This window comes from Salvelinus sp. IW2-2015, linkage group LG1 (genome assembly GCF_002910315.2).
Source record: "Salvelinus sp. IW2-2015 linkage group LG1, ASM291031v2, whole genome shotgun sequence".
In the NCBI taxonomy this organism is placed as follows: Eukaryota; Metazoa; Chordata; class Actinopteri; order Salmoniformes; family Salmonidae; genus Salvelinus; species Salvelinus sp. IW2-2015.
Window position 1 is genome coordinate 47098936 of NC_036838.1, and position 25721 is coordinate 47124656.

Below are 25721 nucleotides of genomic sequence, written 5' to 3' on the forward strand. Positions count from 1 at the left end.
TTTCCTTCATAAACATATTCTTTGATGAACATGAATGTGTTGTTTTTGTACCATCATTTTAGGCGTTTTGTAGGCCATATTACCTCACAAACTGTATCACCTGCACACCATCCAGTACTTCCAGGAGTCCAGACGAATGTTTATTTGTAATTTGCTTATGTATCTATCTGAGTTAAGTAATGGTCTGTGCTGTGACTAAAAATTACTCTCAGCATTGCTGCTTTAATTATCCAATTGACTTGGGATCAAGCATTAATCAACTAGATGGATGATCTCTAACAGGGACCTCTGTCTCTGAGGTCAATTTCCTCCCTGTGCCATGGTCCGGTTATCAGTCTTCTTGTTGGGAATGACGCAGGGTGATATTACTTATTCGTTAGTGCTTTATTGGTTACTGATGCTTGTAATTAATAAACGCCTCTGACGTCAATGCAGAAGAAGCAAGCGATACACACAGAAATTAGGTTACATTATCTGATTTTATTTTCCAACCTTTCCTTAGTTTGTTACACATTCAAATAAAAACAATAAACAGACTCCAAATGGTTCCCTGCCTATTACTATTTCAGAAGATTATCTGCCCACAAATTAYACATTTTGCCCACTGTAGCGGAGACAAAAGACCAGCTTCATCTTATATTTGATAAGTGACATTTAATTAGCACAATTTGTTCTATCATTCTTTTTATATAATGTTTCTGTACAGGCAGACAGTGGATCTGTTTGGCATAAAATGAGGTAAGAATTATGCAATAGAAATATAAAACAGATAAAGGGCTAAACTAGTTAAAGACTTCAAGATGTCTTTTCCTCTAATAACAACCCTTCCTTCCCATAACCTATCCATCCCATAACCTGATTTTGAAAACCCACCCTGGTGAGTTGAGAATTGCCCCCCTTAGCTTTGCCCATACAACCCCAGCCCTTATTTCCTTTTCCCAATGCGTGCCATCAGCTCTGCATTGGCAGCAGCCTTGGCTCTCATGTCGTGGTTCTTGGCAAGGTCTATGAGGACACTGAGGATGCTGGTGGGGACATCCAGGGACAGGGTGAAGCGGGACCCTTGCCGGGCTCTCTTGGAGACCTGGGAGGCCGGACGTGGGGCTCTGGTCTGCCGGGGTGTTGGATGGAACTCTGGGGGGAGCAGAGGGCCCAGGATGCCACTGCGGTTTATGAGTTTGACAGCCAACAGGTCTCCTGTGTCTTCTTTTCCCAGCTTGGCAYTGGCAGAGCCCGTTCTCTGGCACTGGTTGCACCATGGCAGCAGCAGAGCCAGACACAGACTTAGATGCATGCCTCGCATGGTAAGCACAGTTGATCTGAGGGAGGAAAGGCAGAGAGGAAACTGTTTATAGTGAAAATCATACAATTTTGAAGAAGATTTGTTCATTTGCTCTAAATATAGCATGGTTCCCTCATGGTCCTTGTAATGATGGCATGGCACACCATTATTGTTTCCTCAACGGTATGTAATTGCCATGACTAATGGTTACCCACTGTGATATATTTACATATCAGTGGTTCTAACAGATTACTTAACTCCCGAACATTCTTGACATAGTACAGCAGTGTACACTACTGGTCCAAAGTTTTAGAACACCTACTCATTCAAGGGTTTTTCTWGATTTTTTACTATTTTCTACATTGTAGAATAATAGTGAAGACTTCAAAACTATGAATAACACATATGGAATCATGTAGTAACCAAATAAGTGTTAAACAAATCAAAATATATTTTACCTTAATTTAACTAGGCAAGTCAATTAAGAACAAATTCTTATTTTCAATGACAGCCTAGGAACAGTGGGTTAACTGCCTTGTTCAGGGGCAGAATGACAGATGTTTACCTTGTCAGCTCGGGGATTCAATCTTGCAACCTTTTGGTTACTAGTCCAACGCTCTAACCACTAGGCTACCTGCCGCCCCCAGATTCTTCAAATAGCCACCCTTTGCCTTGATGACAGCTTTGCACACTCTTGGCATTCTCTCAACCAGCTTCATGAGGTAGTCCCTTGGAATGCATTTCAATTAACTTAACAGGTGTGCCTTCTTAAAAGTTAATTCTGGGGAATTTCTTTCCATCTTAATGCGTTTGAGCCAATCAGTTGTGTTGTGATAAGGGGGGGGGGGGGGGGGAGATACAGAAGATAGCCCTATTTGGGAAAAGACCAAGTCCATATTATGGCAAGAAGAGCTCAAATAAGCAAAGGGAAATGACAGTCTATCATTACTTGAAGACATGAAGGTCAGTCAATACAGAACATTTCAAGAACTTTTAAAGTTTCTTCAAGTGCAGTCGCAAAAACCATCAAGCGCTATGATGAAAATGGCTTTCATTAGGACCGCCACAGGAATGGAATACCCAGAGTTATCTAAGTTCATTAGAGTTACCAGCCTCAGAGATTTCAGCCCAAATATAAGCTTCACAGAGTTCAAGTAACAGACACATCTCAACACCAACTGTTCAGAGGGGACTGTGTGAATCAGGCCTTCATGGTTGAATTGCTGCAAAGAAACCACTACTAAAGGACATCAATAAGAAGAAGAGGGCCAAGAAACACGAGCAATGGACATTAGACCGGTGGAAATTTGTCCTTTGGTCTGGAGTCCAAATTTGAGATTTTTGGTTCCAACCACCGTGTCTTTGTGAGATGGGGTGAGGGTGAACGGATGATCTCTGCATGTGTATTTCCCCCCATAAAGCATGGAGGAGGGAGTGTAATGGTGTGGGGGTGCTTTGCTGGTGACACTGTCTGTGATTTATATAGAATTTAAGGCACACAACCAGCATGGCTACCACAGCATTCTGCAGCGATACGCCATCCCATCTGGTTTGGCCTTAGTCCCACTATAATTTGTTTTTCCGACAGGACAATGACCCAACACATCTCCAGGCGGTGTAAGGGCAATTTGACCAAGAGGGAGAGTGATGGAGTSCTGCATCAGATGACCTGGCCTCCACAATCCCCCGACCTCAACCAAATTGAGATGGTTTGGGATGGTTGGAACGCAGAGTGAAGGAAAAGCAGCCAACAAGTGCTCAGCATATGTGGGACCTCCTTCAAGACTGTTGGAAAAGCATTCCAGGTGAAGCTGGTTGAGAGCATGCCAAGCATGTGCAAAGCTGGCATCAAGGCAAAGGATGGGTATTTGAAGAATCTCAAATATAAAGTATATTTTGATTTGTTTAACACTTTTTTCGTTACTACATGATTCCATTGTGTTATTTCAAAGCTTTGATGTCTTCACTATTATTCTACAATGTAGAAAATAGTAAAAACAAAGAAAACCCTTGAATGGGTAGGTGGTATAAAACTTTTGACAAATAGTGTATAAATGTTGCTTGGGTCTTCAAACTCTATTTCTGGCGTACATCTGACCATTCAACATTTGTCCAATTGATAATTAAAGACATTATGGTTCCTTAAAGTTCCTTTTACAATCACATTTACTATGAAAGTTGTGGATCATCCTTGGAAAATATAAAACATGTAATCATCAGTAATAAGGCCTTACCCAATGTCACAACTTAGGAGTGGTAAGGTCCCCAAGATGCAGATGTTCCTCTTAGATGCAGGGTGGTGGCAAAGTATTTTTCTTCTGGTTCTCTCTGTATCTCTCAGTCAGTCTTTGCCTATCAAGTAGAGAAGTGACCACTGTAATGCACCCACAGATGTTCAACTGGACTGCTCTCTCGTTACGCAAGACTCTTATCGTCCTCCCTCTCTATCGTCCGAGTGTTACTGCACCGTCACATGCAGCTCTCCCCTACTCTCTGTTTATCTTGTACATCTCTCCATCCCTTGCCCTCCCCTCTCATCTTGTCTCATTTCCCTTTCTGTCATTGTTTGCTATCACCCTCTTTGTATAAAAATAACATGATGGTAAGTGCAATTTTGTCTCTGTCTAGATTGGATATTACCCCCATCTTCACTCACAAAGAGATAATAAATACATATTTTCCCATGCTTTCGACATGCTAGATTATTCACATGTATTTTGAGTTTTCTTGATCAGTATGAGAAAAACACAATGCAAAAAAAATTAGGTCCACCTGTATCAAGTAACAACACTATGGTTGTGGTTGTGACATCTGGTTCAAATTGGTGTGCAGATCCCTATATCTGATTTTGAAGTTATCATGATTAACTTTTTGCCTATGTGATTGTCTAATTTTCAGAGTGGAAGAAGTGAAAATGTAATTTATTTTACTCAGATCAGATTGACTTCACATGAAGGGCCATTCACCTGTCACAGCACTTTGCCTGCCACTCATGATCATGGTGTTGTTGAGTGCTGTGACCGCAAAGCCGTTCTAATGACAGATTCCGTCTGTCAGTCCTGCCAAAAGTAAACTGGAGGGTGTATGCAACTAGGGTTTCACTGTAGCTTAGTTAATCAATTCATCAATGAGATCAACTGATCAATTACCAATGTCTTGGGTGTGTGTTCAGGACGTGTTGACCCATTTATCATCCTTGTCTTGAACAGCACCAGTACCGATAACACGTGAAGAAGAAAGAGGAGAAACAAAAAGCCAGTGGCTGTGAATACGAAGTTTTCACATTGTATTGGAGCAAAAATAATCTGTTTTATGTGATGAGTCAGTCTAATCTTTGTAGTTGCTACCATAGCGTAGCCATTAGCCAGAGTTGCTGAAAAATAACATTATTACTTTGACTGCCTGTCTGCCTCCTGCTTAGCCATTGTGACGACTAGATAATAACATGAAATGGATAATTAGACTGTGTCTTTGTCTTGTTTGTGTGTGATATGCTGCATGTAACTCCCCACTTGAGGTTTGTATTGGGGTACGAACATGTTGATCATGTCTTTTGTGCACAACATATAAAATACAGGTAACTGCCAAAATAATGGAAACACTTGAGTAAATGAGGGATAAAAAGTATATAGAAAGCAGGTGCTTCCACACTGAGTTAATGAGTTCCTGAGTTAATGAAGCAATTAGCATCTCCTCATGCTTAGGGCCATGTATAAAAATGCTGGGYAGGCCATTATTTTGGCTCCACAGCTAAGCCCCCATAGGATGACAATGCCCCCATCCACAGGGCAGGAGTGGTCACTGAATGGTTTGAGGAGCATTAAAACGATGTAAAACATATACTATGGCTATCTCAGTCACCAGATCTCAACCCAATTGAAGACTTATGGGAGATTCTGGAGTGGCGCCTGAGACAGTATCTTCCACGGCGTCACCACCATCGACAAAACACCAAATTGTCGAATTTCTCGTGGAAGAATGGTATCACATCCCTCCAACAGAGTTCCAGATGTGTACAATCTTTGGCAAGGTGCATTAAAAAAAGAAAAAAAGAACAATTGTGCTTATGCTTAATAGCCTACTGAGGTATAGAATGCAATAGTTCGAACCTATCGTCCATGTCCTTTGTGCACAGCATGAAGTTTGTAGGCTACACCAGACAAAGACATTCATCGGCGAAGCAGCAGCAGCACCTGCATGCGCACATGAGCAGAAATCTATCTTTAGCCACGGCAAGTAGGTTTCCAGAAAGTCCGGAACCGCAGCCACTCCAAACAAAAAAATAGGGATAGAGAGAAGAGCCGCTGGAGAGAAAGTCCTCAGGAAGAGGGAAATTAGCTGTCCACCTCGGAAGGAAGAGAGGAAGACAAGCCTCTCTCGTTTCCTTTGTGACSTCTAGCCCATCAAGACATTATCCTCATCTGACTAATGATAACCATGGTCTTACTTACACAAGGGACTGGACCCTGAGGGCCACAGAGACAAGGCCCCGCCTCAGTCAGTGACCCCTGTATGGGGGTCATGTACACATCATACACTGTAGTCAGATGAGTGGAGGCGATACATAAGCTAGCCCCTAGTCTCTGTACCTACAGAAAGGGACAGCCTGAAATAGAGACGACTTGAATCTAATTCTAACACCCAGAAAGAATATCTTGAGTTCCACCAGCAGACCTAGTCATAGATCAGCGGTTCCCAACCTAAATGTAGTCAATTTTATCAGTGACTATAACAGATTAAAGGTGTTTTATTATTATTATTATTATAATAATAAACTATAGTATTTGCATTGTGAAAAGGAAGGTAAAATTGCTTACACCGTTAATACTAATACTCCCAAATGTTATTGTTTGAAGAAAAAGTGAGAGGGGCACTTCAGTATACATAGCAATTGACAAGGACTACTGGAGACCATGGGAATGGAAGTTCAACACAGGCATGAGAAACTAATTCACCAAAAGGAAACAGGAGCTTTACAACTATATACATTAACACTCACTCAACCTCTGTGGAACTAGAAGGGCTTATAAGAACCCAACCCATTGTACACACTATTGAATTGTCATATCACCTTATAAACAGTCTCCATGCCTTATTCCTGCCTCATTGAAGTGTCTGCTATGCTGGGTAGGTGGTCTGGTTGGCTCACCTTTTGGCAGGTCTTTGGCCAGGGTCTTCATGTAGTAGGCAGTGTGCTCCGGGGAAGTGTATGCACTCAGGTGAGCCTTATTTCTATTATTTAACTTTAATATAGTATATTGGATGACTGTCATTCATATTCCATTCACCCAGCTCAATGTAACATCAATAGATTTAGGCTATTACATGACATTAAAAATGTTCCTACACCCATCATGAGGCTGCTACTGTACAACCTAGCCTACAAATGAAAGTTTACAGGTTTGAGGAGAAAATGTGAGTGAATCACAGGTGACACGACCCAAGGTGAAACACTTCAATACCGCCTTGCACCCTTACCGCCTTGCTGTTAGGGTGTAATCATTTGTCCAACAGTTGGAAACAAGAGTTTCTATTGGACAAATTCAGGTATGTTTATCCCCGTTTTGTTCCGTTTGCTTCTGCTTTAAGAAAAGTTTTTCAACAGAATCGGCAAAATTATTACACCCGTAATTACCGCAAACACAGTTCACTTTCATAGCAGCCACATCAATGCGACCCGTCATTCAGGGCACCTGTTTGAGCCCCACAAAAAAATCAAAAAAAATAATAATATATATATATATTATATATATATATATATATATATATATATATATTATATATTGAATTTTTTTTGGGGGGTCTTGCCTGTTTTGCATGTTATTTTGTCATTAATACGTGTCACATATCAGTTTGCAAACAATATTTAAAAAAAATATATTCATTGGACAGTTAAATAAGCGCCAGCGATACTAAAGCAGGCACCTCCAAAATGCAGGTGTTTCAGCCGAGCTCAGTGCTTTCTGTGGTGGTGTGACAGGCCGGCAGAAAATAGGAGCATTGCTCCGTGATTGGCTCAGCATTTCACCGTGATTGGTTCAATATTGCACCAACATCTTGAGATGTTGCTTCAATATATCCACAGAATTTACCTCCCTCATGATGCCATCTATTTTGTGAAGTGCACCAGTCTCTCCTGCAGCAAAGCACCCCCACAACATGATGCTGCCCACACCCGTGCATCACGGTTAGGATGGTGTTCTTCAGCTTGCAAGCCACCCCCTTTTTCCTCCAAACATAACGACGGTCATTATGGCCAAACAGTTACATTTTTGTTTCATCAGACCATTGGACTGTGGATATAGATACTTTTGTACCTGTTTCCTCCAGCATCTTCACAAGGTCCTTTTCTGTTGTTCTGGGATTGATTTGCACTTTTCGCACCAAAGTACATTAATCTCTAAGAGACAGAACGCGTCTCCTTCCTGAGCGGTATGACGGCTGCGTGGTCCCATGGTGTTTATATTTGCATACTATTGTTTGTACAGATGAACGTGGTACCTTCAGGCATTTGGAAATTGCTCCCAAGGATGAACCAGATTTGTAGACGTCTACAATTTATTTTCTGAGGTCTTGGCTGATCTCTTTTGATTTTCCCATGATGTCAAGCAAAGAGGTACTGAGTTTGAAGGTAGGCCTTGAAATACATCCACAGGCACACCTCCAATTTACTCAAATTATGTCAATTAGTCAATCAGAAGCTTCTAAAGCCATGACATAATTTTCTGGAATTTTCCAAGCTGTTTAAAAGCAGTCAACTTAGTGTATGTAAACTTCTGACCCGCTGGAATTGTGATACAGTGAATTATAAGTGAAATAATATRTATGTAAACAATTGTTGGAAAAAATACTTGTGTCATGCACAAAGTAGAAGTGCTAACCGAGTTGCCAAAACTATAGTTTGTTCACAAGACATTTGTGGAGTGGTTGAAAAACAAGTTTTAATGACTCCAACCTAACTGTATGTAAACTGCCAACAAGTTTGGACACACCTACTCATTCAAAGGTTTTTCTTTATTTGTATTATTTTCTACATTATAGAATAATACTGAAGACATCAAAACTATGAAATAACACATATGGAATCATGTTGTAACCAAAAAAGTGTTAAACAAAACAAAATATACTTTAGATTCTTCAAAGTAGCCACCCTTTGCCTTGATGACAGCTTTGCACACTCTTGGCATTCTCTCACCCAGCTTTATGAGKTAGTCACCTGCAATGCATTTCAATTAACAGGTGTGCCTTGTTAAAAGTTCATTTGTGGAATTTATTTTCTTCTTAATGTTTGAGCCAATCGATCAATGGACATTGGTGGAAATCTGTCCTTCGGACTGATGAGTTCAAATTTGAGATTTTTGGGTCCAACMGCTCTGTCTTTGTGAGACGCAGAGTAGGTGAACAGATGAACTCTGCATGTGTGGTTTACACGGTGAAGCATGGAGGAGGAGGCATGATGGTGTGGGCGTGCTTTGCTGGTGACACCGTCTGTGATGTATTTAGAATTCAAGGCACACTTAACCAGCATTTCTACCGCAGCAATATGCCATCCCATCTGGTTTGCGCTTAGGGGGACTATCATTTGTTTTTCAACAAGACAATGACCAAAAACACACCTCCAGGCAGTGTAAGGGCTATTTGACCAAAGACAGTGATGGAGTGCTGCATGAGATGACCTGGCCTCCACAATCACCCAACCTCAACCTAATTGAGATGGTTTGGGATGAGTTGGACCGCAGAGTGAAGGAAAATCAGCCAACAAGTGCTCAGCATATGTGGGAACTCCTTCAAGTCTGTTGGAAAAAKAATTCTTCGTGAAGCTGGTTGAGAGAATGCCAAGAGTATGCAAAGCTGTCATCAAGGCAAAGGGTGGCTACTTTGAAGAATCTAAAATATATTTTGATATGTTTAACACTTCTTTGGTTACTACATTATTGCATATGTGTTATTTCATAGTTTTGATGTCTTCACTATTATTCTACAATGTAGAAAATAGTAAAAATATAGAAAAACCTTGGAATGAGTAGATATGTCMAAATTTTTGACCAGCACTGTATATATATGTATAATTTTTATATTTTTTATTATATATCTCTCGCTTCTCCATTTTTTTGCCTCTAGACCAACTGTAAGTGCTGTTATTTTTAAGTGGAAACGTCTAGGTGCAACAACTGCTCAGCAGCGAAGTTGTAGGCCACACAAGTTCAATGAACTGGACCACCGAGTGCTGAAGCGCATACCACGTAAAAATCGTCTGTCCTATGTTGCAACACTCACTACCGAGTTCCAAACTGCCTCTGGAAGCAACATCAGGACAAGAACTGTTCGTCGGGAGCTTCATGAAATAGGTTTTCATGGCCGAGCAGCCGCACAGAAGCCTAAGATCACCATGCACAATGCCAAGCGTTGGCTGGAATGGTGTAAATCTCGCCTCCATGTTACTCTGGAGCAGTAAGAACATGTTCTCTGGAGTGATGAATCACGCTTCACCATCTTGCAGTCCGACGGACGAATCTGGGTTTAGCGGATGCCAGGAGAATGTTACCTGTCCTAATTCATAGTGCTAACTGTAAAGTTTGGTGGAGAAGGAGTAATGGTCTGGGGCTGTTTTTCATGGTTCGGGCTAGGCCCCTTAGTTCCAGTGAATGGGAAATCTTAATGCTACAGCATACAATGACATTCTAGACGATTCTGTGCTAACACCTTTGGGATGAATTGGAACGTCAACTGCGAGCCAGGCCTAATCACCCAACATCAGTGCCCGATCTCACTAATGTTCTTGTGGCTGAATGGAAGCAAGTCCCTGCAGGACTTGSYTGTTATAGCAGCAAAGAGAGGGACCAACTCCATATGCCCATGATTTTGGAATGAGATGTTCAATGAGCAGGTGTCCACATATGCATTTTGTAAAATGTTGTAATATAATAAAAACTGAAATCACATTTACATAAGTATTCAGACCCTTTACTCAGTACTTTGTTGAAGCACCTTTGGCAGCGATTACAGCCTTGAGTCTTCTTGGGTATAACGCTACAAGCTTGGCACATCTGTATTTGGGGAGTTTCTCCCATTCTTTTCTGCAGATCTTCTCAAGCTCTGGCAGTTTGGATGGGGAGTGTCGCTGCACAGCTATTTTCAGGTCTCTCCAGAGATGTTAGATCGGGTTCAAGTCCAGGCTCTGGMTRGGGCACTCGGACATTCRGAGACTTGTCCCGAAGCCACTCCTGCGGTGCCAGGTTTCCTCCAGATGTCACTCTTGKCATTCAGGCCAAAGAGTTCAATCTTGGTTTCATCAGACCAGAGGAGCTTGTTTCTCATGATCTGAGAGCCCTTTAGGTGCCTTTTGGCAATCTCCAAACGGGCTGTCATGTGCCTTTWACTGAGGAGTGGCTTCCGTCTGGCCACTCTACCATAAAGGCCTGATTGGTGGAGTGCTGCAGAGGTGGTTGTCCTTCTGGTAGATTCTCCCATCTCCGCAGAGGAACTCTGGAGCTCTGTCAGAGTGACCATCAGGTTCTTGGTCAATTTAATACATTCTAGAATAAGGCTGTAACGTAACAAAATGTGAAAAAGGCAAAGGGTCTGAATACTTTCCTAAGGCACTGTATGGAGGTAGTTTTGTACCTACCCACAAAAAAGAGGTTAAATGTGTGTAAATATATAAACTCAGCAAAAAAAAACATCCCTTTATTAGGACCCGGTCTTTCAAAGATAATTTGTAAAAATCCAAATAACTTCACAGATCTTCATTGTAAAGGGTTTAAACACTGTTCCCCATGCCTGTCCAATGAACCATAAACAATTAATGAACATGCACCTGTGGAACGGTCGTTAAGACACTAACAGCTACAGACGGTAGACAATTAAGGTCACAGTTATGAAAACTTAGGACACTAAAGAGGCCTTTCTACGGACTCTGAAAAACACCAAAAGAAAGATGCTCAGGGTCCCTGCTCATCTGTGTGAACRTGCCTTAGGCATGCTGCAAGGAGGCATGAGGACTGCAGATGTGGCCAGGGCAATAAATTGCAATGTCCGTACTGTGWGACACCTAAGACAGCGCTACAGGAAGACAGGATGGACAGCTGATCGTCCTCGCCGTGGCAGACCACGTGTAACACCTGCACAGGATCGGTACATCCAAACATCATACCTGCGGGAGACAAGAATAAGGGATGGCAACTAATAACTGCCCGGTTTACACCAGGAACGCACAATCCCTCCATCAGTGCTCAGACTGTCGCAATAGGCTGAGAGAGGCTGGACTGAGGGCTTGTAAGCCTTTGTAAGGCAGGTCCTCACCAGACATCACGGCAACGACGTCGCCAATGGGCACAAACCCACCGTGCTGGAAGCGACAGGACTGGCAAAAAGTGCTCTTCACTAACGAGTTGTAGTTTTGTCCACCAGGGATGATGGTCGGATTTGCGTTTATCGTCGAAGGAATGAGAGTTACGCCGAGGTCTGTACTCTAGAGGGGGATCGATTTGGAAGTGGAGGGTCCGTCATGGTCGGGGGCGGTGTGTCACAGCATCATCGGACTGAGCTTGTTGTCATTGCAGGCAATCTCAACGCTGTGCGTTACAGGGAAGACATCCTCCTCCCTCATGTGGTACCCTTCCTGCAGGCTCATCCTGACATGACCTCCAGCATGACAATGCACCAGCCATACTGCTCGTTCTATGTGTGATTTCCTGCAAGACAGGAATGTCAGTGTTCTGCCATGGCCAGCGAAGAACTCGGATCTCAATCCCATTGAGCACGTCTGGGACCTGTTGGATCGGAGGGTCAGGGCTAGGACCATTCCCCCCAGAAATGTCCGGGAACTTGCAGGTGCCTTGATAGAAGAGTGGGGTAACATCTCACAGCAAGAACTGGCAAATCAGGTGCAGTCCATGAGGAGATGCACAGCAGTACTTAATGCAGCTGGTGGCCACACCAGATAGATATTTTTGATTTTGATCCCTCCCCCTTTGTTCAGGGACACATTTCAATTATTTTAGTCACATGTCTGTGGAACTTGTTCAGTTTGTTTCTCAGTTGTTGAATCTTATGTTCATACAAATATGTACATGTTAAGTTTGCTGAAAATAAACACAGTTGAGGATTTTGTTTTTGCTGAGTTTATATTTCCTGAGCTTTCTTATATCAGTCACTTAAACCTTAGTCAAAAAATAAATAGTATTTTCTTTGCAATTCATAAATGTTATTCAATGCGTTTCTGTGGGATTTGKTACAAAAGGCCAATTTCAATATTGTATCAAATGTTTTATATCTTTTTTACACCAAAAGGGGTCCTAAAATTGAAAATCAAATAGCTAAATGATGCATGGTTTGACAATCTGAAAGCAATTCTGTCAGTTTATAACCCCTTCCCCCCTTTAAATGTAATGTTCCAAAGTGGGGCATTGGTGGCTTGTAGGCCTGGAGACAAGGATAGATCATAACATATTAAGTCTTACTAATCTAATTCTGTGTGTGGGACAATGACTCAAAAACAAAGTGTTTTACAATGTTTTATTTTAATTTGTCGGAATGAGAGCTTCTGTTATGTACAATAGGACAGAAACAAAATACTACATCAATTCATAAATACTTTTGCTCTACATTAACTGGTTGTACAGTGCCCTGATTTTACTGTATATGTATTTATCACTGAATGTCTTCAGGTGTTCCCCTCTCTTCCCCAGAACAGTACCAGGTGCATGAAAAGGCTCAGTGACATTAACAAAAWTCTTCAGTATTACAATCTTTCTCGAGAGGTAATTATTGATAATTACAGGGAAACAGAACACTCAGAACTTATTCACCCCCTCAACAGTGGTTCTCTCCCTCATAACCAACTAAAACTAACATAGCAGGAATAGAGCGAGAGATGGAGGAGAGGGACCTTTGATGGAGCCGATGCAGATCTGTGCTGATGAGCTGAGGCAGTCCTCAGAGTGAAAGGAACACGCAGAGAGCAACACTATTGGGTTCTTAGAAGCGGAGCCAGTACATGGCACTGCGCATTCTGTTGTAGTCAGGCAGCTGCTCAACGGGGCCTGTGGAACAGAGAGAAAGACAGTAAGACGAGATGAGAGAAGGATTGAGGAATCAGAACATTACCAAGCTAGGTAGCCACTAGCTGGACTTTTAGACTATGTGCTATCTTTATCCTGGACAAGAGGACTAAGGTGCAAAGGCTGCTTGGAAGGAATACTGATGTGTGGTAACTTACCAACAGCAGACACAGCGGGACACTTGTCATAGATATATTTGGAGCAGACGTCACGCACCATCCTGGGCGTCACAGCCTGAGGTGAGAAATGTGGGGTGAATGCAGTAAGGGGTGGGGGGGRAAACTCAGAGTGAGATCAGAAAGAGACACAGAAAGAGCACCCTCTAGATCAGTGGTATTCAAAGTCGGGTCTGGGGGAACTGTCTGTAATAAAGCCCTTTTTTGGGGGGAAAACGTATTCTTATTGGCTGTGCCTGGCTCCCCAGTGGCTGCGCCMCTGTCCAGTCATGTGAAATCCATAGATTAGGGCCTAATTTTTTCTTCTTCAATTGATTGATTTCCTTCTATGAACTGTAACTCAGTAAAATCTTTGAAATTGTTGCATATATATTTTTGTTCAGAATATATGTTTTAATATAAAAATTAACAGTACAGATTATTGTATGGGACAATATACAAACGTTGAGAAAGATGATTAGAAAAATTGCATTTTACTGAATAAGTATTTATTCGTAAAAAAAAAAATGTAAGAGATGAAAATGTAATKAATTAAAGGTTAATTGTTGTTAATTGGGGGGGTTGAATACCTCTGCTCTAGGTGGTAGAGGAGGGTGTAACAGCTGTATGTGTGGTGCATGGAAGGCGGTTGTACTCACATCGATGCGGGCGTCCCACTCAGCCAGGGGGATACGGCGGCCATAGTTCAGGACATGCCTSCCGATGTCATCACATATCGGTGTCGTTCCTACACAAGAGCAGTACGGCAGTGTTAGTGTTGAACAGGGAGAGGTATTTGTGTGTGTGTGTGTGTTTAAGTGTCTGACAGGCTACATGAGGAGAGAGCTCTTACCGTCGAGCTGTCCCACCAGGCTGGCCTTGAGGGCGTTTTTGGCTCTGGCAACATCACTCTCTGTCACTGTGGTGCACAAGTTCATCCTTCAGGGAGAGAGAAAGAAAAACGAGGGAGGTCAATACTATCAAATGAAATATGTAAAATTACACAGGCTGAGGATAAGTGTTGGGACTAGGTGTGTCCATGTTTTGTGTTTGTGAGTGTATATATTGGAAATCACAACTAACCATGCGTTCTGTGACCAGTGCATCATGTCATCGATGTGGTGTTTGTCAGTGACAAAGTAGATGCCCAGCAGACCAGTGTCGCTGTAGGATGAGTGGAAGGCCTGAAAGCTGTGGCACAGACTCTCCTCTGAGGCTAGACGAGCCAGRCGGCTGCTCAGGTGCTTTCCACCACCAAAAGTGATGTCATAGCTGCCAATGATGGAGTTGGCCACCATTAGAGGCACAATGTCTGGGCTGGCGGCACTGGCCCCCTCCACTGCGATAGCAATATGTGCAAGGGGCATATCATCATCACGCATGCGGATCTACAAAGGGCGAGAGGAGGAGACAACACAGGGTTAACCATATTAACATTCCAAATAAAAAGAAGAAAAGCTCTGATGGGATACCTGTGCCCTTGTTCAAACATCTGTCAATTCGGACACACACAAACAGRGGTGCTCCTCACCTCGCTGCCAGAGAAGCGGCAGGGGGACAGAACAGGCACGGCATCATCCTCGTACTCAAAGGAAATCCCGCTAAAGTGCTGTTTGGCCAACCCAACCAGTTCCTCATGAGTCACACCTACACAGGAAACAGGCAGTGAGYCATTACAAACAGACAACCATTACACTCAAATAAAATAAAAAAACAATCAGGGCCAGTTGGTATTGGCATGTAATACCTCTATATACAGCCTAAACATGCCAGTGTTAATGTATGGGAGACATACCTCCAGCAGCTGCCAGCACCATGCGGGGGGCCTTGTAGTGGCTCCTGATGAAATCTACCAGATCCTGTCGACTCAAAGTCCTGAAGGGAAGAGACAGACCTTTACTGCTCAACTAACTGGGAGTGCTGTGAAATGTAACAGGATTCTATAACATGTGCGAGTTTCCCTGGTGTTTTGGTTTGGCCTAGCATGCTCTGACCCAATAGGATTCCCTGGTAGGCTCTGTGTGTGTGTGTGTGTGTACCTGGCGTTTTGGGACGGTCCCAGCACACTGTGTCCCAGGGGGGTACCCTGAAAAGCTGTGGCATGCAGCAGGTCCAAACAGACGTCCTGTAGACTGCCCTCCACCTCCTCCAGCTCTCTCAGCACCACACTCCTCTGCTGCTCTATGTCAGCCTCGTTCAGGGCATTGCTCTGCACTACCTCTGACAACAGCTCCACCGCTGGAGAGCGTGAGAGGGGCACTTCAGTATACATAGCAATTGACAAGGACTACTGGAGACCATGGGAATGGAAGTTCAACACAGGCATGAGAAACTAATTCACCAAAAGGAAACAGGAGCTTTACAACTATATACATTAACACTCACTCAACCTCTGTGGAACTAGAAGGGCTTATAAGAACCCAACCCATTGTACACACTATTGAATTGTCATATCACCTTATAAACAGTCTCCATGCCTTATTCCTGCCTCATTGAAGTGTCTGCTATGCTGGGTAGGTGGTCTGGTTGGCTCACCTTTTGGCAGGTCTTTGGCCAGGGTCTTCATGTAGTAGGCAGTGTGCTCCCGGGAAGTGTATGCACTCAGGTGAGCACCCATGGACTCCACCTGCTGCTCCAGGGCCATCTGGGTGTGCTTCTTTGTCCCCTGGGGAAAAGAAACATGGGAAAAAAGGGGGGGAAAGAGAAACCATGTTGGGCCAGTCTGGTGCAGTAGTAAAGTAAGTGTGAAGTCCCTTATGAGACGGAAGGTAGGTTGCATAGATGTCGGGGCTGTTGTGTACCTTGAAAGCCATGTGCTCCAGGAAGAACCCAGCTCCATTGTTCTTCTCAGTCTCATAGCGACTTCCACAGCCGATCCACAGCCCAACCTGAGAGACAGAGGTGGAACGTAGCTAGATACCATGACGCGCCAACAAATAGTCAGGATCATCTGAAATGTGACTAAGTGAATGTCTGCACTAGGCAATGTTTCCCAAATCCATCAAGATGACTGCTTGGATTGTATGATCAATGACAGCAGGTCCTTACAGTGCATGTGCTGTGTCCGGTCTCCTCCGATGCGATCCTCAGGCCATTGTCCAGGGCAGTGAGACGGGTATCAGGAGCTCCCAGAAGGCTCTGGGCGTAGGTCACCGTAGCCTGACCACGCCGCAGAGACAGCAGGATGGGCTGGAGAGAGAGGGAAAGGATAGTTAGCCTACAACACTGACTGTGACAAGAGATTTTATTATTTGACCATGCTGGTCATTTATGAACATTTGAACATCTTGGCCATGTTCTGTTATAATCTCCACCCGGCACAGCCAGAAGAGGACTGGCCACCCCTCATAGCCTGGTACCTCTCTAGGTTTCTTCCTAGGTTTTGGCCTTTCTAGGGAGTTTTTCCTAGCCACTGTGCTTCTACACCTGCATTGCTTGCTGTTTGGGGTTTTAGGCTGGGTTTCTGTACAGCACTTTGAGATATCAGCTATATAAATAAATTTGATTTGATATTCTTCAGCAAATAAACTCAGCAAAAAAAGAAACGTCCCTTTTTCAGGAGCCTGTCTTTTAAAGATAATTCGTAAAAATCCAAATAACTTCACAGATCTTCATTGTAAAGGGCTTAAACACTGTTTCCCACGCTTGGTCAATGAACCATAAACAATTAATGAACATGCAGCTGTGGAACAGCGTTAAAGACAGTAACAGCTTACAGACGGTAGGTAATTAAGGTCACAGTTATGAAAACTTAGGAAACTAAAGAGGCCTTTCTACTGGCTCTGAAAAACACCAAAAGAAAGATGCTCAGGGTYCCTGCTCATCTGCGTGAACGTGYCTTAGGCATGCTGCAAGGAGGCATGAGGACTGCAGATGTGGCCAGGGCAATAAATTGCAATGTCCGTACTGTGAGACAGAGCTACAGGGAGACAGGACGGACAGCTGATCGTCCTCGCTGTGGCAGACCTCGCCGTGGCAACAACACCTGCACAGGATCGGTACATCCAAACATCCCACCTGCGGGACAGATACAGGATGGTAACTAMAACTGCCCGAGTTACACTAGGAACGCACAATCCCTCCATCAGTGTACAGACTGTCCGCAATAGGCTGAGAGAGGCTGGACTGAGGGCTTGTAAGCCTGTTGTAAGGCAGGTCATCACCAGACAACACCGGCAACAACGTCGCCAATGGGCACAAACCCACCATCGCTGGACCAGACAGGACTGGCAAAAAGTGCTCTTCACTGACGAGTAGCGGTTTTGTCTCACCACGGGTGATAGTCGGATTTGCGTTTATCGTCGAAGGAGACAACACAGGGTGTTGAGCGTTACACCGAGGCCTGTACTCTAGAGGGGSATCGATTTGGAGGTGGAGGGTCCGTCATGGTCTGGGGCGGTGTGTCACTGAATYMTCGGACTGAGCTTGTTGTCATTGCAGGCAATCTCAACGCTGTGTGTTACAGGGAAGACATCCTCCTCCCTCATGTGGTACCCTTCCTGCAGGTTCATCCTGACATGACCCTCCAGCATGACAATGCCACCAGCCATACTGCTCGTTCTGTGTGTGTTTTCCTGCAAGACAGGAATGTCAGTGTTTTGCCATGGCCAGCGAAGAGCCCGGATCTCAATCCCATTGAGCACGTCTGGGACCTGTTGGATCAGAGGGTGAGGGCTAGGGCCATTCCCCCCAGAAATGTCCGGGAACTTGCAGGTGCCTTGGTGGAAGAGTCGGGTAACATCTCACAGCAAGAACTGGCAAATCTGGTGCAGTCCATGAGGAGGAGATGACTGCAGTACTTAATGCAGCTTGTGGCCACACCAGATACTGACTGTTACTTTAGATTTTGACCCCCCCTTTGTTCAGGGACTCATTATTCCATTTCTGTTAGTCRCATGTCTGTGGAACTTGTTCAGTTTATGTCTGTTGTTGAATCTTATGTTCATACAAATATTTACACGTGTTAAGTTTGCTGAAAATAAACGTAGTTGACAGTGAGAGGACGTTTCTTTTTCCCCCTGAGTTTAGTTGATTTTGTTGTGTTGATAGTACTGGTGTAAGGATATGTATGAAATTGCTAAAATAATCTGTAGTGATGGAATGAAGAGACAATTAGCAAAATATTATGCATTTTAGAAATGTATGATCGCCTCAATGTCATTGTTAGGAGCTAGTAACATAAGCATTTCACTGCATCCACTATATCATCTGTTAAACTGTGTATKTGGAAGCGAAAGAAAAGCACACCCGTKTAGACGAGGTGCTGGCTAGCAGAGTAAAATACTTCAAAAAGAAAAAGGAGAGCCGCACACTAGGAGCTCAGATACATTAATTTAATAACCTCATAACCAACGTTTTGACAGACAAGCTGTCTTCATCAGGGTATAATGACAAACACTGCGGGTCACTAGTTTATATACTGTCAAAGGACACACACAGGTGTCTATAATCATGGCCAGGTGTGGCCTGATATCATTGGTTTTAATTATCAGATATAAACAGAACACACAAAAAAACATGAATGGATAGCATATCATCATAGATACAATTTGGCTACATAGGTCTACAAACATCATGAGTGGTGCAGCCGTCCAAGGCACTGCGTCGCAGAGCTAGTGTCGTCACTACAGACCCGGGTTCGAACCCGGGCTGTATCACAACCGGCCATGATCGGGAGTCCCATAGGAGWGYGCACAATTGGGCCAGCATCGTCCGGTTTAGGCCGTCATTGTAAATAGGAATTTGTTCTTAACTGACTTGCCTAGTTAWATAAAAACATTTACAATTAATGGCAAATCACAATAATCACAAGAATGGTTTCAGATCAGTCTACGTTGAGACCGAAGGGAGCAAGGGTCTTTAAATTAAAGATCCAGGCAGCCTCTGGCAGCCTCTCRTTTTAACAATAAATTGTCGAGGTCACCTCCTCTCCTAGGGAGGGTGACGTGTTTGATGCCGACGAAATCAAGTGGTTCGCAACTGGGTAAGCCGAGTTTTTGCACCGTTTTTGCACCGAGGTTCGTACTTTTAGTTTGAGCTTTGTTTTACCCACAATTTKTACCACAAGGACAAGTTATAAGATAAATAACTGCCTTAGTGGAGCATGTGATAACACCTTTGAATGGGAACTGTTTCCCTGTTTGGGGTGTTTGAAGGATCTACATTTGTAAGTGCCATTGCATTGATTGTAGCCATGCGAGAGGCTTGAACATTGACTGTCCATGTAACCCACATACAAATTAGCATAGTTTGGAGCCAAAGGGGATCCCATAGCAGTACCCTTCGTCTGAATAAAGAAATAATTCAAAAACATGAAGTAGTTGTGTGTGAGTACTATTTTAGCCAAGGTTATAATGCATGAACTGGAAGGTAGTTCATTGGGGTCACGATGCAGAAGAAAATGTTCCATGGCCTCAATTCAGCACTTGTGAGGAATATTTGTGTACAACAACTCAACATCAAAAGTAACTAACAAAGTATTATCAAATCAAATCTTATTAGTCAAATGCTCCGAATACAACAGGTGTAGTAGACCTTACAGTGAAATGCTTACTTACAAGCCCCTAACCAACAATGCAGTTAAAAAAATCAGAAAAAGAATAAGAAATAAAAGGAACAAGTAATTAAAGAGCAGCTGTAAAATAACAATAGCGAGGTTATATACAGAGGGTACAGGTACAGAGTCAATGTGCGGGGGCACCGGTTAGTCGAGATAATATGTACATGTAGGTAGAGTTATTAAAGTGACTACACATAGATAATAACAGAGAGTAGCAGAAGCGTAGAAGAGGGTGGGTGGGCAATGCAAATAGTCTGGGTAGCCATTTGATTAGATGTTCAGCAGTCTTATGGCTTGGTGGTAGAAGCTGTTTAGAAGCCTCTTGGACCTAGACTTGGCGCTCCGGTACCGCTTGCCGTGCGGTAGCAGAGAGAACAGTCTATGACTAGGGTGGCTGGAGTCTTTGACCATTTTTAGGACCTTCCTCTGACACCGCCTGGTATAGAGGTCCTGGATGGGAGGAAGTTTGGCCCCAGTGATGTACTTGGACACTGTGCCAACAAACCTACAAACGAGCTTCAATGCCATTCAACACTCATTCCAAGGCCTCCAACTGCTTTTAAATGCAAGTAAAACTAAYTGCATGCTCTTCAACCGATTGCTGCCCGCACCCTCCCGCCCGACTAGCATCACTACTCTGGACGGTTCTGACTTAAAATATGTGGACAACTACAAATACCTAGGTGTCTGGTTAGACTGTAAACTCTCCATCCAGACTCACATTACGCATCTCCAATCCAAATTTAAATCTAGAAACGGGTTCCAAATTTCACAACAAAATCTCCTTCACTCATGCTGCCAAACATACCCTCGTAAAACTGACCATCCTACCGATCCTCGACGTCGGTGATGTCATCTATAAAATAGCCTCCAACACTCTACTCAGCAAACTGGATGCAGTCTATCACAGTGCCATCCGTTTTGTCACCAAAGCCCCATACACTACCCACCATTGCGACCTGTACGCTCTCGTTGGTTGGCCCTCGCTTCATACTCGTCGCCAAACCCACTGGCTACAGGTTATCTACAAGTCTCTGCTAGGTAAAGCCCCGCCTTATCTCAGCTCACTGGTCACCATAGCAGCACCCACTCATAGCACGCGCTTCAGCAGGTATATCTCACTGGTCACCCCCAAAGCCAATTCCTCCTTTGGTCATCTTTCCTTCCAGTTCTCTGCTGCCAAAGACTGGAACGAACTGCAAAAGTCTCTGAAGCTGGAAACACGTATCTCCCTCACTAGCTTTAAGCACCAGCTGTCAGAGCAGCTCACAGATCACTGCACCTGTACAWAGCCCATCTATAATTTAGCCCAAACAACTACCTCTTCYCCTACTGTATTTATTTATTTTGCTCCTTTGCACCCCATTATTTCTATTTTGCACATTCTTCCACTGCAAATCTACATTTAAAGTGTTTTACTTGCTTTATTGTATTTACCTCGCCACCATGGCCTATTTACCCCCCATCTCACCTCATTTGCTCACATTGTATATAGACTTATTTTTCTACTGTATTATTTATGTTTTGTTTATTCCATGTGTTACTCTGTGTTGTTGTATGTGTCGAATTGCTATGCTTTATCTTGGCCAGGTCGCAGTTGCAAATGAGAACTTGTTCTCAACTAGCCTACCTGGTTAAATAAAGGTGAAATAAATAAAATAAATAAAATCCAGCTTAAGCCAGGCCCATCTCCAGCTACACTTGATCCCTGAATCCACTTGTTTAACAAGCAACGCCTCATTTTAATTTAATTATCTCATTCTGAAAACGAACCACATACTGTAGAGGGAAAACATTAGTTAACATTTAGTGGTGAGTTCGTTAGCAAGTTAACATTTCACACAGATTGCAGTAAGCAACTAACGCGTTATAATTTGCGGAACGGTGCTGTGCCGAACCCCCCCCCCCTGCCAGAATTCTCCCACCGTTCTAATTTCCTTAATTTTGTGGCTAGAGTCAAATACTTTCTGTGGCACACATCAGAGTCAAATAATTTCTATAGAACAAACTTCACGTCAGGATAGGAAACCGAAATTAATAATTAAGGTATGCGTGTAGATTTATGTATAGACTAATACAAATCAGTATCAGGTTTAGGTACGGGCGACATGGGCAGCATCTTTCCCGGGGCGGACGCGGGCGTTGCAGGGGGGGTGTTTGAATGTTAAATGACCCATAACAGGGGGGTTCGCACAGGGCGCCATATTGAAATAAATAGCCAAAACGAAAACTGCAGACAAAAATGCTTTCTGCTACTAAGATCAGTGAAATGTCGGCTAAACTTACAACGGAGTGAAGAGCAGAAATCTCAACCTTCAAGCAMGTCGCAGCAATGAAGAACGCGAATATGGGGAGAATTCTGACAGGGGGGAGATTTGGAGTCGTATAATAGCGAATTGGTTAGGTTACTAATGTTTGCTCATCTGGTGTTGTAACGTTAGCTAGCTAATGTTAGCTGTCTGACTATTAGCAAGCTAATCTTCACACCATAAACTAAATGATTTGATCAGATAAGTTGGCTAATGTTGCTCAGCATTTCTCTGGCTAGCTACGGAGAATTCGATCCAKCTAGCAAGACAGTTAATGCTAATAACGTTACTTGTTCAACCACACTTTCWCCCTCACCTCAAACTTTCCGAATGCCACTAGTTTTTCGTTTACAGCTCATGAAGTACGGTTCATCACCTTCTCACCCCTGTCTCCGTGGTCAGGATTCTCACCTAACGTTACCTCCTCGTTATCATTCGGGGACGCGCTGCCGTAACTGGCAAGTTGCCTTTCCAGAGCGCGCACTGAGGCTGTAACTAGTAAATTGGTTGTCTCTTCTCTCTTCAGTCGCGTGCTGCACTGCATTCTGTTTTGTAAACGATTGGCTGAGCCTTGGATACAGCAGCCAGCATTGCTCCAAACGCGTATCACTCGTTTGTTTACAGCCAGTAGTGATCCAAACCCCCCGCCTCCCTCCCAAACTTTTTTCATCGGATCTACACGAATCACGTAGGATTCAAAAACGGCGAATTTCGCCGAAAGGTGACTAGTTTGCATCCCTGCACTGGGAGAGGTTCAGGGAGAGGATCAAGAGATTCAATAATAGAGATCACACTGCTGATGTCCTTTACAAAACTGTGTATGTGACCAATAAACTTTGATTTGATGTCATCATGGCCAAGAAAAGGAGAGAAAGTGGTAGTGGGGTGATCTGCTGACTGTTGATCCCACACAACAACAGTGGCAGCCACCAATTCACTCATACCACCAGTCGACCTTAGCTAGCTAATAAGTTGGAGGTAAGGAGGGGCTATTTTTATCTTTACTGAGGGTCCATCAACAACACTTCACCAGCTAGCCAAGCAGCCCAACAACTCAAAGGAAACACACTTTCAAGTTAACTGAGGTCACACAATTAATGACTAACTATGTAGCGAGTTCAATTTAACATAGCTACGCATCCAGTTGGACAAGACAGAGGTAGGTAGTTCTAGCTAGGTAACTGGTTAACGTTAGGGCAAATAGGACAACGCGGAAGTATGGTCAAAATTACCGTGTCAGTTTTTAAAAATCGAATAAGGCAACGCAGATATAGGTTGACTAAAGTGTTAAACATGGATGTCAAAATGCCCACTCATGTCACGGTTTTTACAGTGAGACATTGAACCTTTGCTGAGAGTGAGTTGACCTTGCGCTAACTCCAAGCTAACGCTAACCGCCTAGCCATCACTGTGCTCTGGTTACATAACGTAACCAATGTTAGCTACATACCAATAAGATAGCTAACACTACTAGCTAACAAGCTACAGAGGCCTACTTTTCGGTAAAAGTTGCCGACGTGAAGGAAATGTAGATCCCAACCAACAACGAAATTATTCTTACATCCTTACACACCCCTTAAATACCAATATATTCCTGAATACTTACGCTACGGGATTTGGCGAGGGCTTGACCCACAGCGCTCCCGACTCGGCACAGGGACGCTGCCATCTTTTCCTGTCGAATACAGAAAACTCAGCTGCGCGCACGTTCCCCAACGTGGACGCCCAAGACTTGCATAAAAATGTGACGTCAGCGCATGCCGCCCTTCACTCATGCAGCAGTACCAACAAGTTCAGCCTGGTCTCATAGACTAGACGTAACATAGTAAAACCAGGACACTCAAATTAGTATGGTGTGTTATGTTTGGTATATTACATAAGACAGATGGTTACTTAAGGCAAGTATGAAAGTAGGGTGTTTGGTCGGGGTACAAAAATGAACATCTAGCAAGCCAAAGGTTGCCAGTCATCAAGGACAACTTTAGCATTTTAGCTACTTTGCAACAACTTAGCATTAGCTAACCCTAACCGTAACCCTTTAACCTAACTCCTAACCTGAAAAGAGGAGCGACCCAGGGATGTGTGTGCTTTGGGGACCTTTAACAGAATGTGACTGGCAGAATGGGTGTTGTATATGGAGGATGAGGGCTGCAGTAGGTATCTCAGATAGGGGGGAGTGAGGCCAAAGAGAGTTTTATAAATAAGCATCAACCAGTGGGTCTTGCAACGGGTATACAGAGATGACCAATTTACAGAGGAGTATAGAGTGCAGTGATGTGTCCTATAAGGAGCATTGGTGGCAAATCCGATGGCCGAATGGTAAAGAACATCTAGCCGCTTGAGAGCACCCTTACCTGCCGAGCTATAAATTATGTCTCCGTAATCTAGCATGGGTASGATGGTTATCTGAATCAGGGTTAGTTTGGCAGCTGGGGTGAAAGAGGAGCGATTACGATAGAGGAAACCAAGTCTAGATTTAACTTTATCCTACAGCTTTCATATGTGCTAAGAGAAGGACAGTGCACCGTCTAGCCATACTCACAAGTACTTGTATGAGATGACTACCTCAAGCTCTAAACCCTCAGAGGTAGTAATCACACCTGTGGGGAGAGGGGCATTCTTCTTACCAAACCACATGCCCTTTGTTTGGAGGTGTTCAGAACAAGGTTAAGGGTAGAGAAAGCTTGTTGGACACTAAGAAAGCTTTGTTGTAGAGCATTAACACAACATCCAGGGAGGGGCCAGCTGAGTATAAAATACTATCATCTGCATATAAATGGTTGAGAGAGCTTCCYCTCAGAGAGCTTCCTCTCTGTAAATTGAGAAGAGCGTGGGGCTTAGGATCGAGCCTTGGGGTACTCCTTTGGTGACAGGCAGTGGCTAAGACAGCAGATTTTCTGACTTTATACACTGCACTCTTTGAGAGAGGTAGTTAGCAAACCAGGCCAAAGACCCCTCAGAGACACTAATACTCCTTAGCCGGCTCACAAGAATGGAATGGTCTACATATCAATAGCTTTGGCAAAGTCAATAAAAATAGCATCACCACATTGCTTAGAATCAAGGGCAATGGTGACATCATTGAGGACCTTTAAGGTTTCAGTGACATCCATAATCTGAGCGGAAACCAGATTGCATAATATAGACATCAAGAAAGCCAGTCAGTTGACTATTGACAAATTTTTCCAACATATGCCTATAACAGTCAGGCTCAGCTCGATCTCCCCCTTTAAATAAAGGATGAATCGTGGCTGCCTTCCAAGCAATGGAAACCTCCCCAGAGAGGAGAGACAGGCTTGGCGATGATAGGGGCCAGCAACCTTAAAGAAGAAAGGGTCTAAACCATCTGTCCCA

At 43.6% G+C, this 25721-nt stretch overlaps 2 protein-coding genes across 2 annotated transcripts; both read right to left on the reverse strand.

Moving 5' to 3' along the window:
• Positions 1 to 493: 493 nt before the first annotated feature.
• Positions 494 to 1309, reverse strand: LOC111971376 (urocortin-3-like). The gene has a single exon (XM_023998163.2). It carries the CDS (start codon positions 1301 to 1303, stop codon positions 926 to 928), a length of 378 nt encoding a protein of 125 aa, XP_023853931.1. The 5' UTR covers positions 1304 to 1309; the 3' UTR covers positions 494 to 925.
• Positions 1310 to 12785: 11476 nt separating this feature from the next.
• Positions 12786 to 24083, reverse strand: LOC111968667 (cytochrome b-c1 complex subunit 1, mitochondrial). The gene is made up of 12 exons (XM_023994442.2): positions 23974 to 24083; positions 16548 to 16688; positions 16301 to 16387; positions 16035 to 16164; positions 15539 to 15737; positions 15295 to 15374; positions 15031 to 15146; positions 14583 to 14887; positions 14353 to 14438; positions 14159 to 14247; positions 13503 to 13578; positions 12786 to 13326 (listed from the first exon to the last, which is right to left on the reverse strand). Exons 1-12 carry the CDS (start codon positions 24034 to 24036, stop codon positions 13262 to 13264), a joined length of 1437 nt encoding a protein of 478 aa, XP_023850210.1. The 5' UTR covers positions 24037 to 24083; the 3' UTR covers positions 12786 to 13261.
• Between the last annotated feature and the right edge of the window lie 1638 nt (positions 24084 to 25721).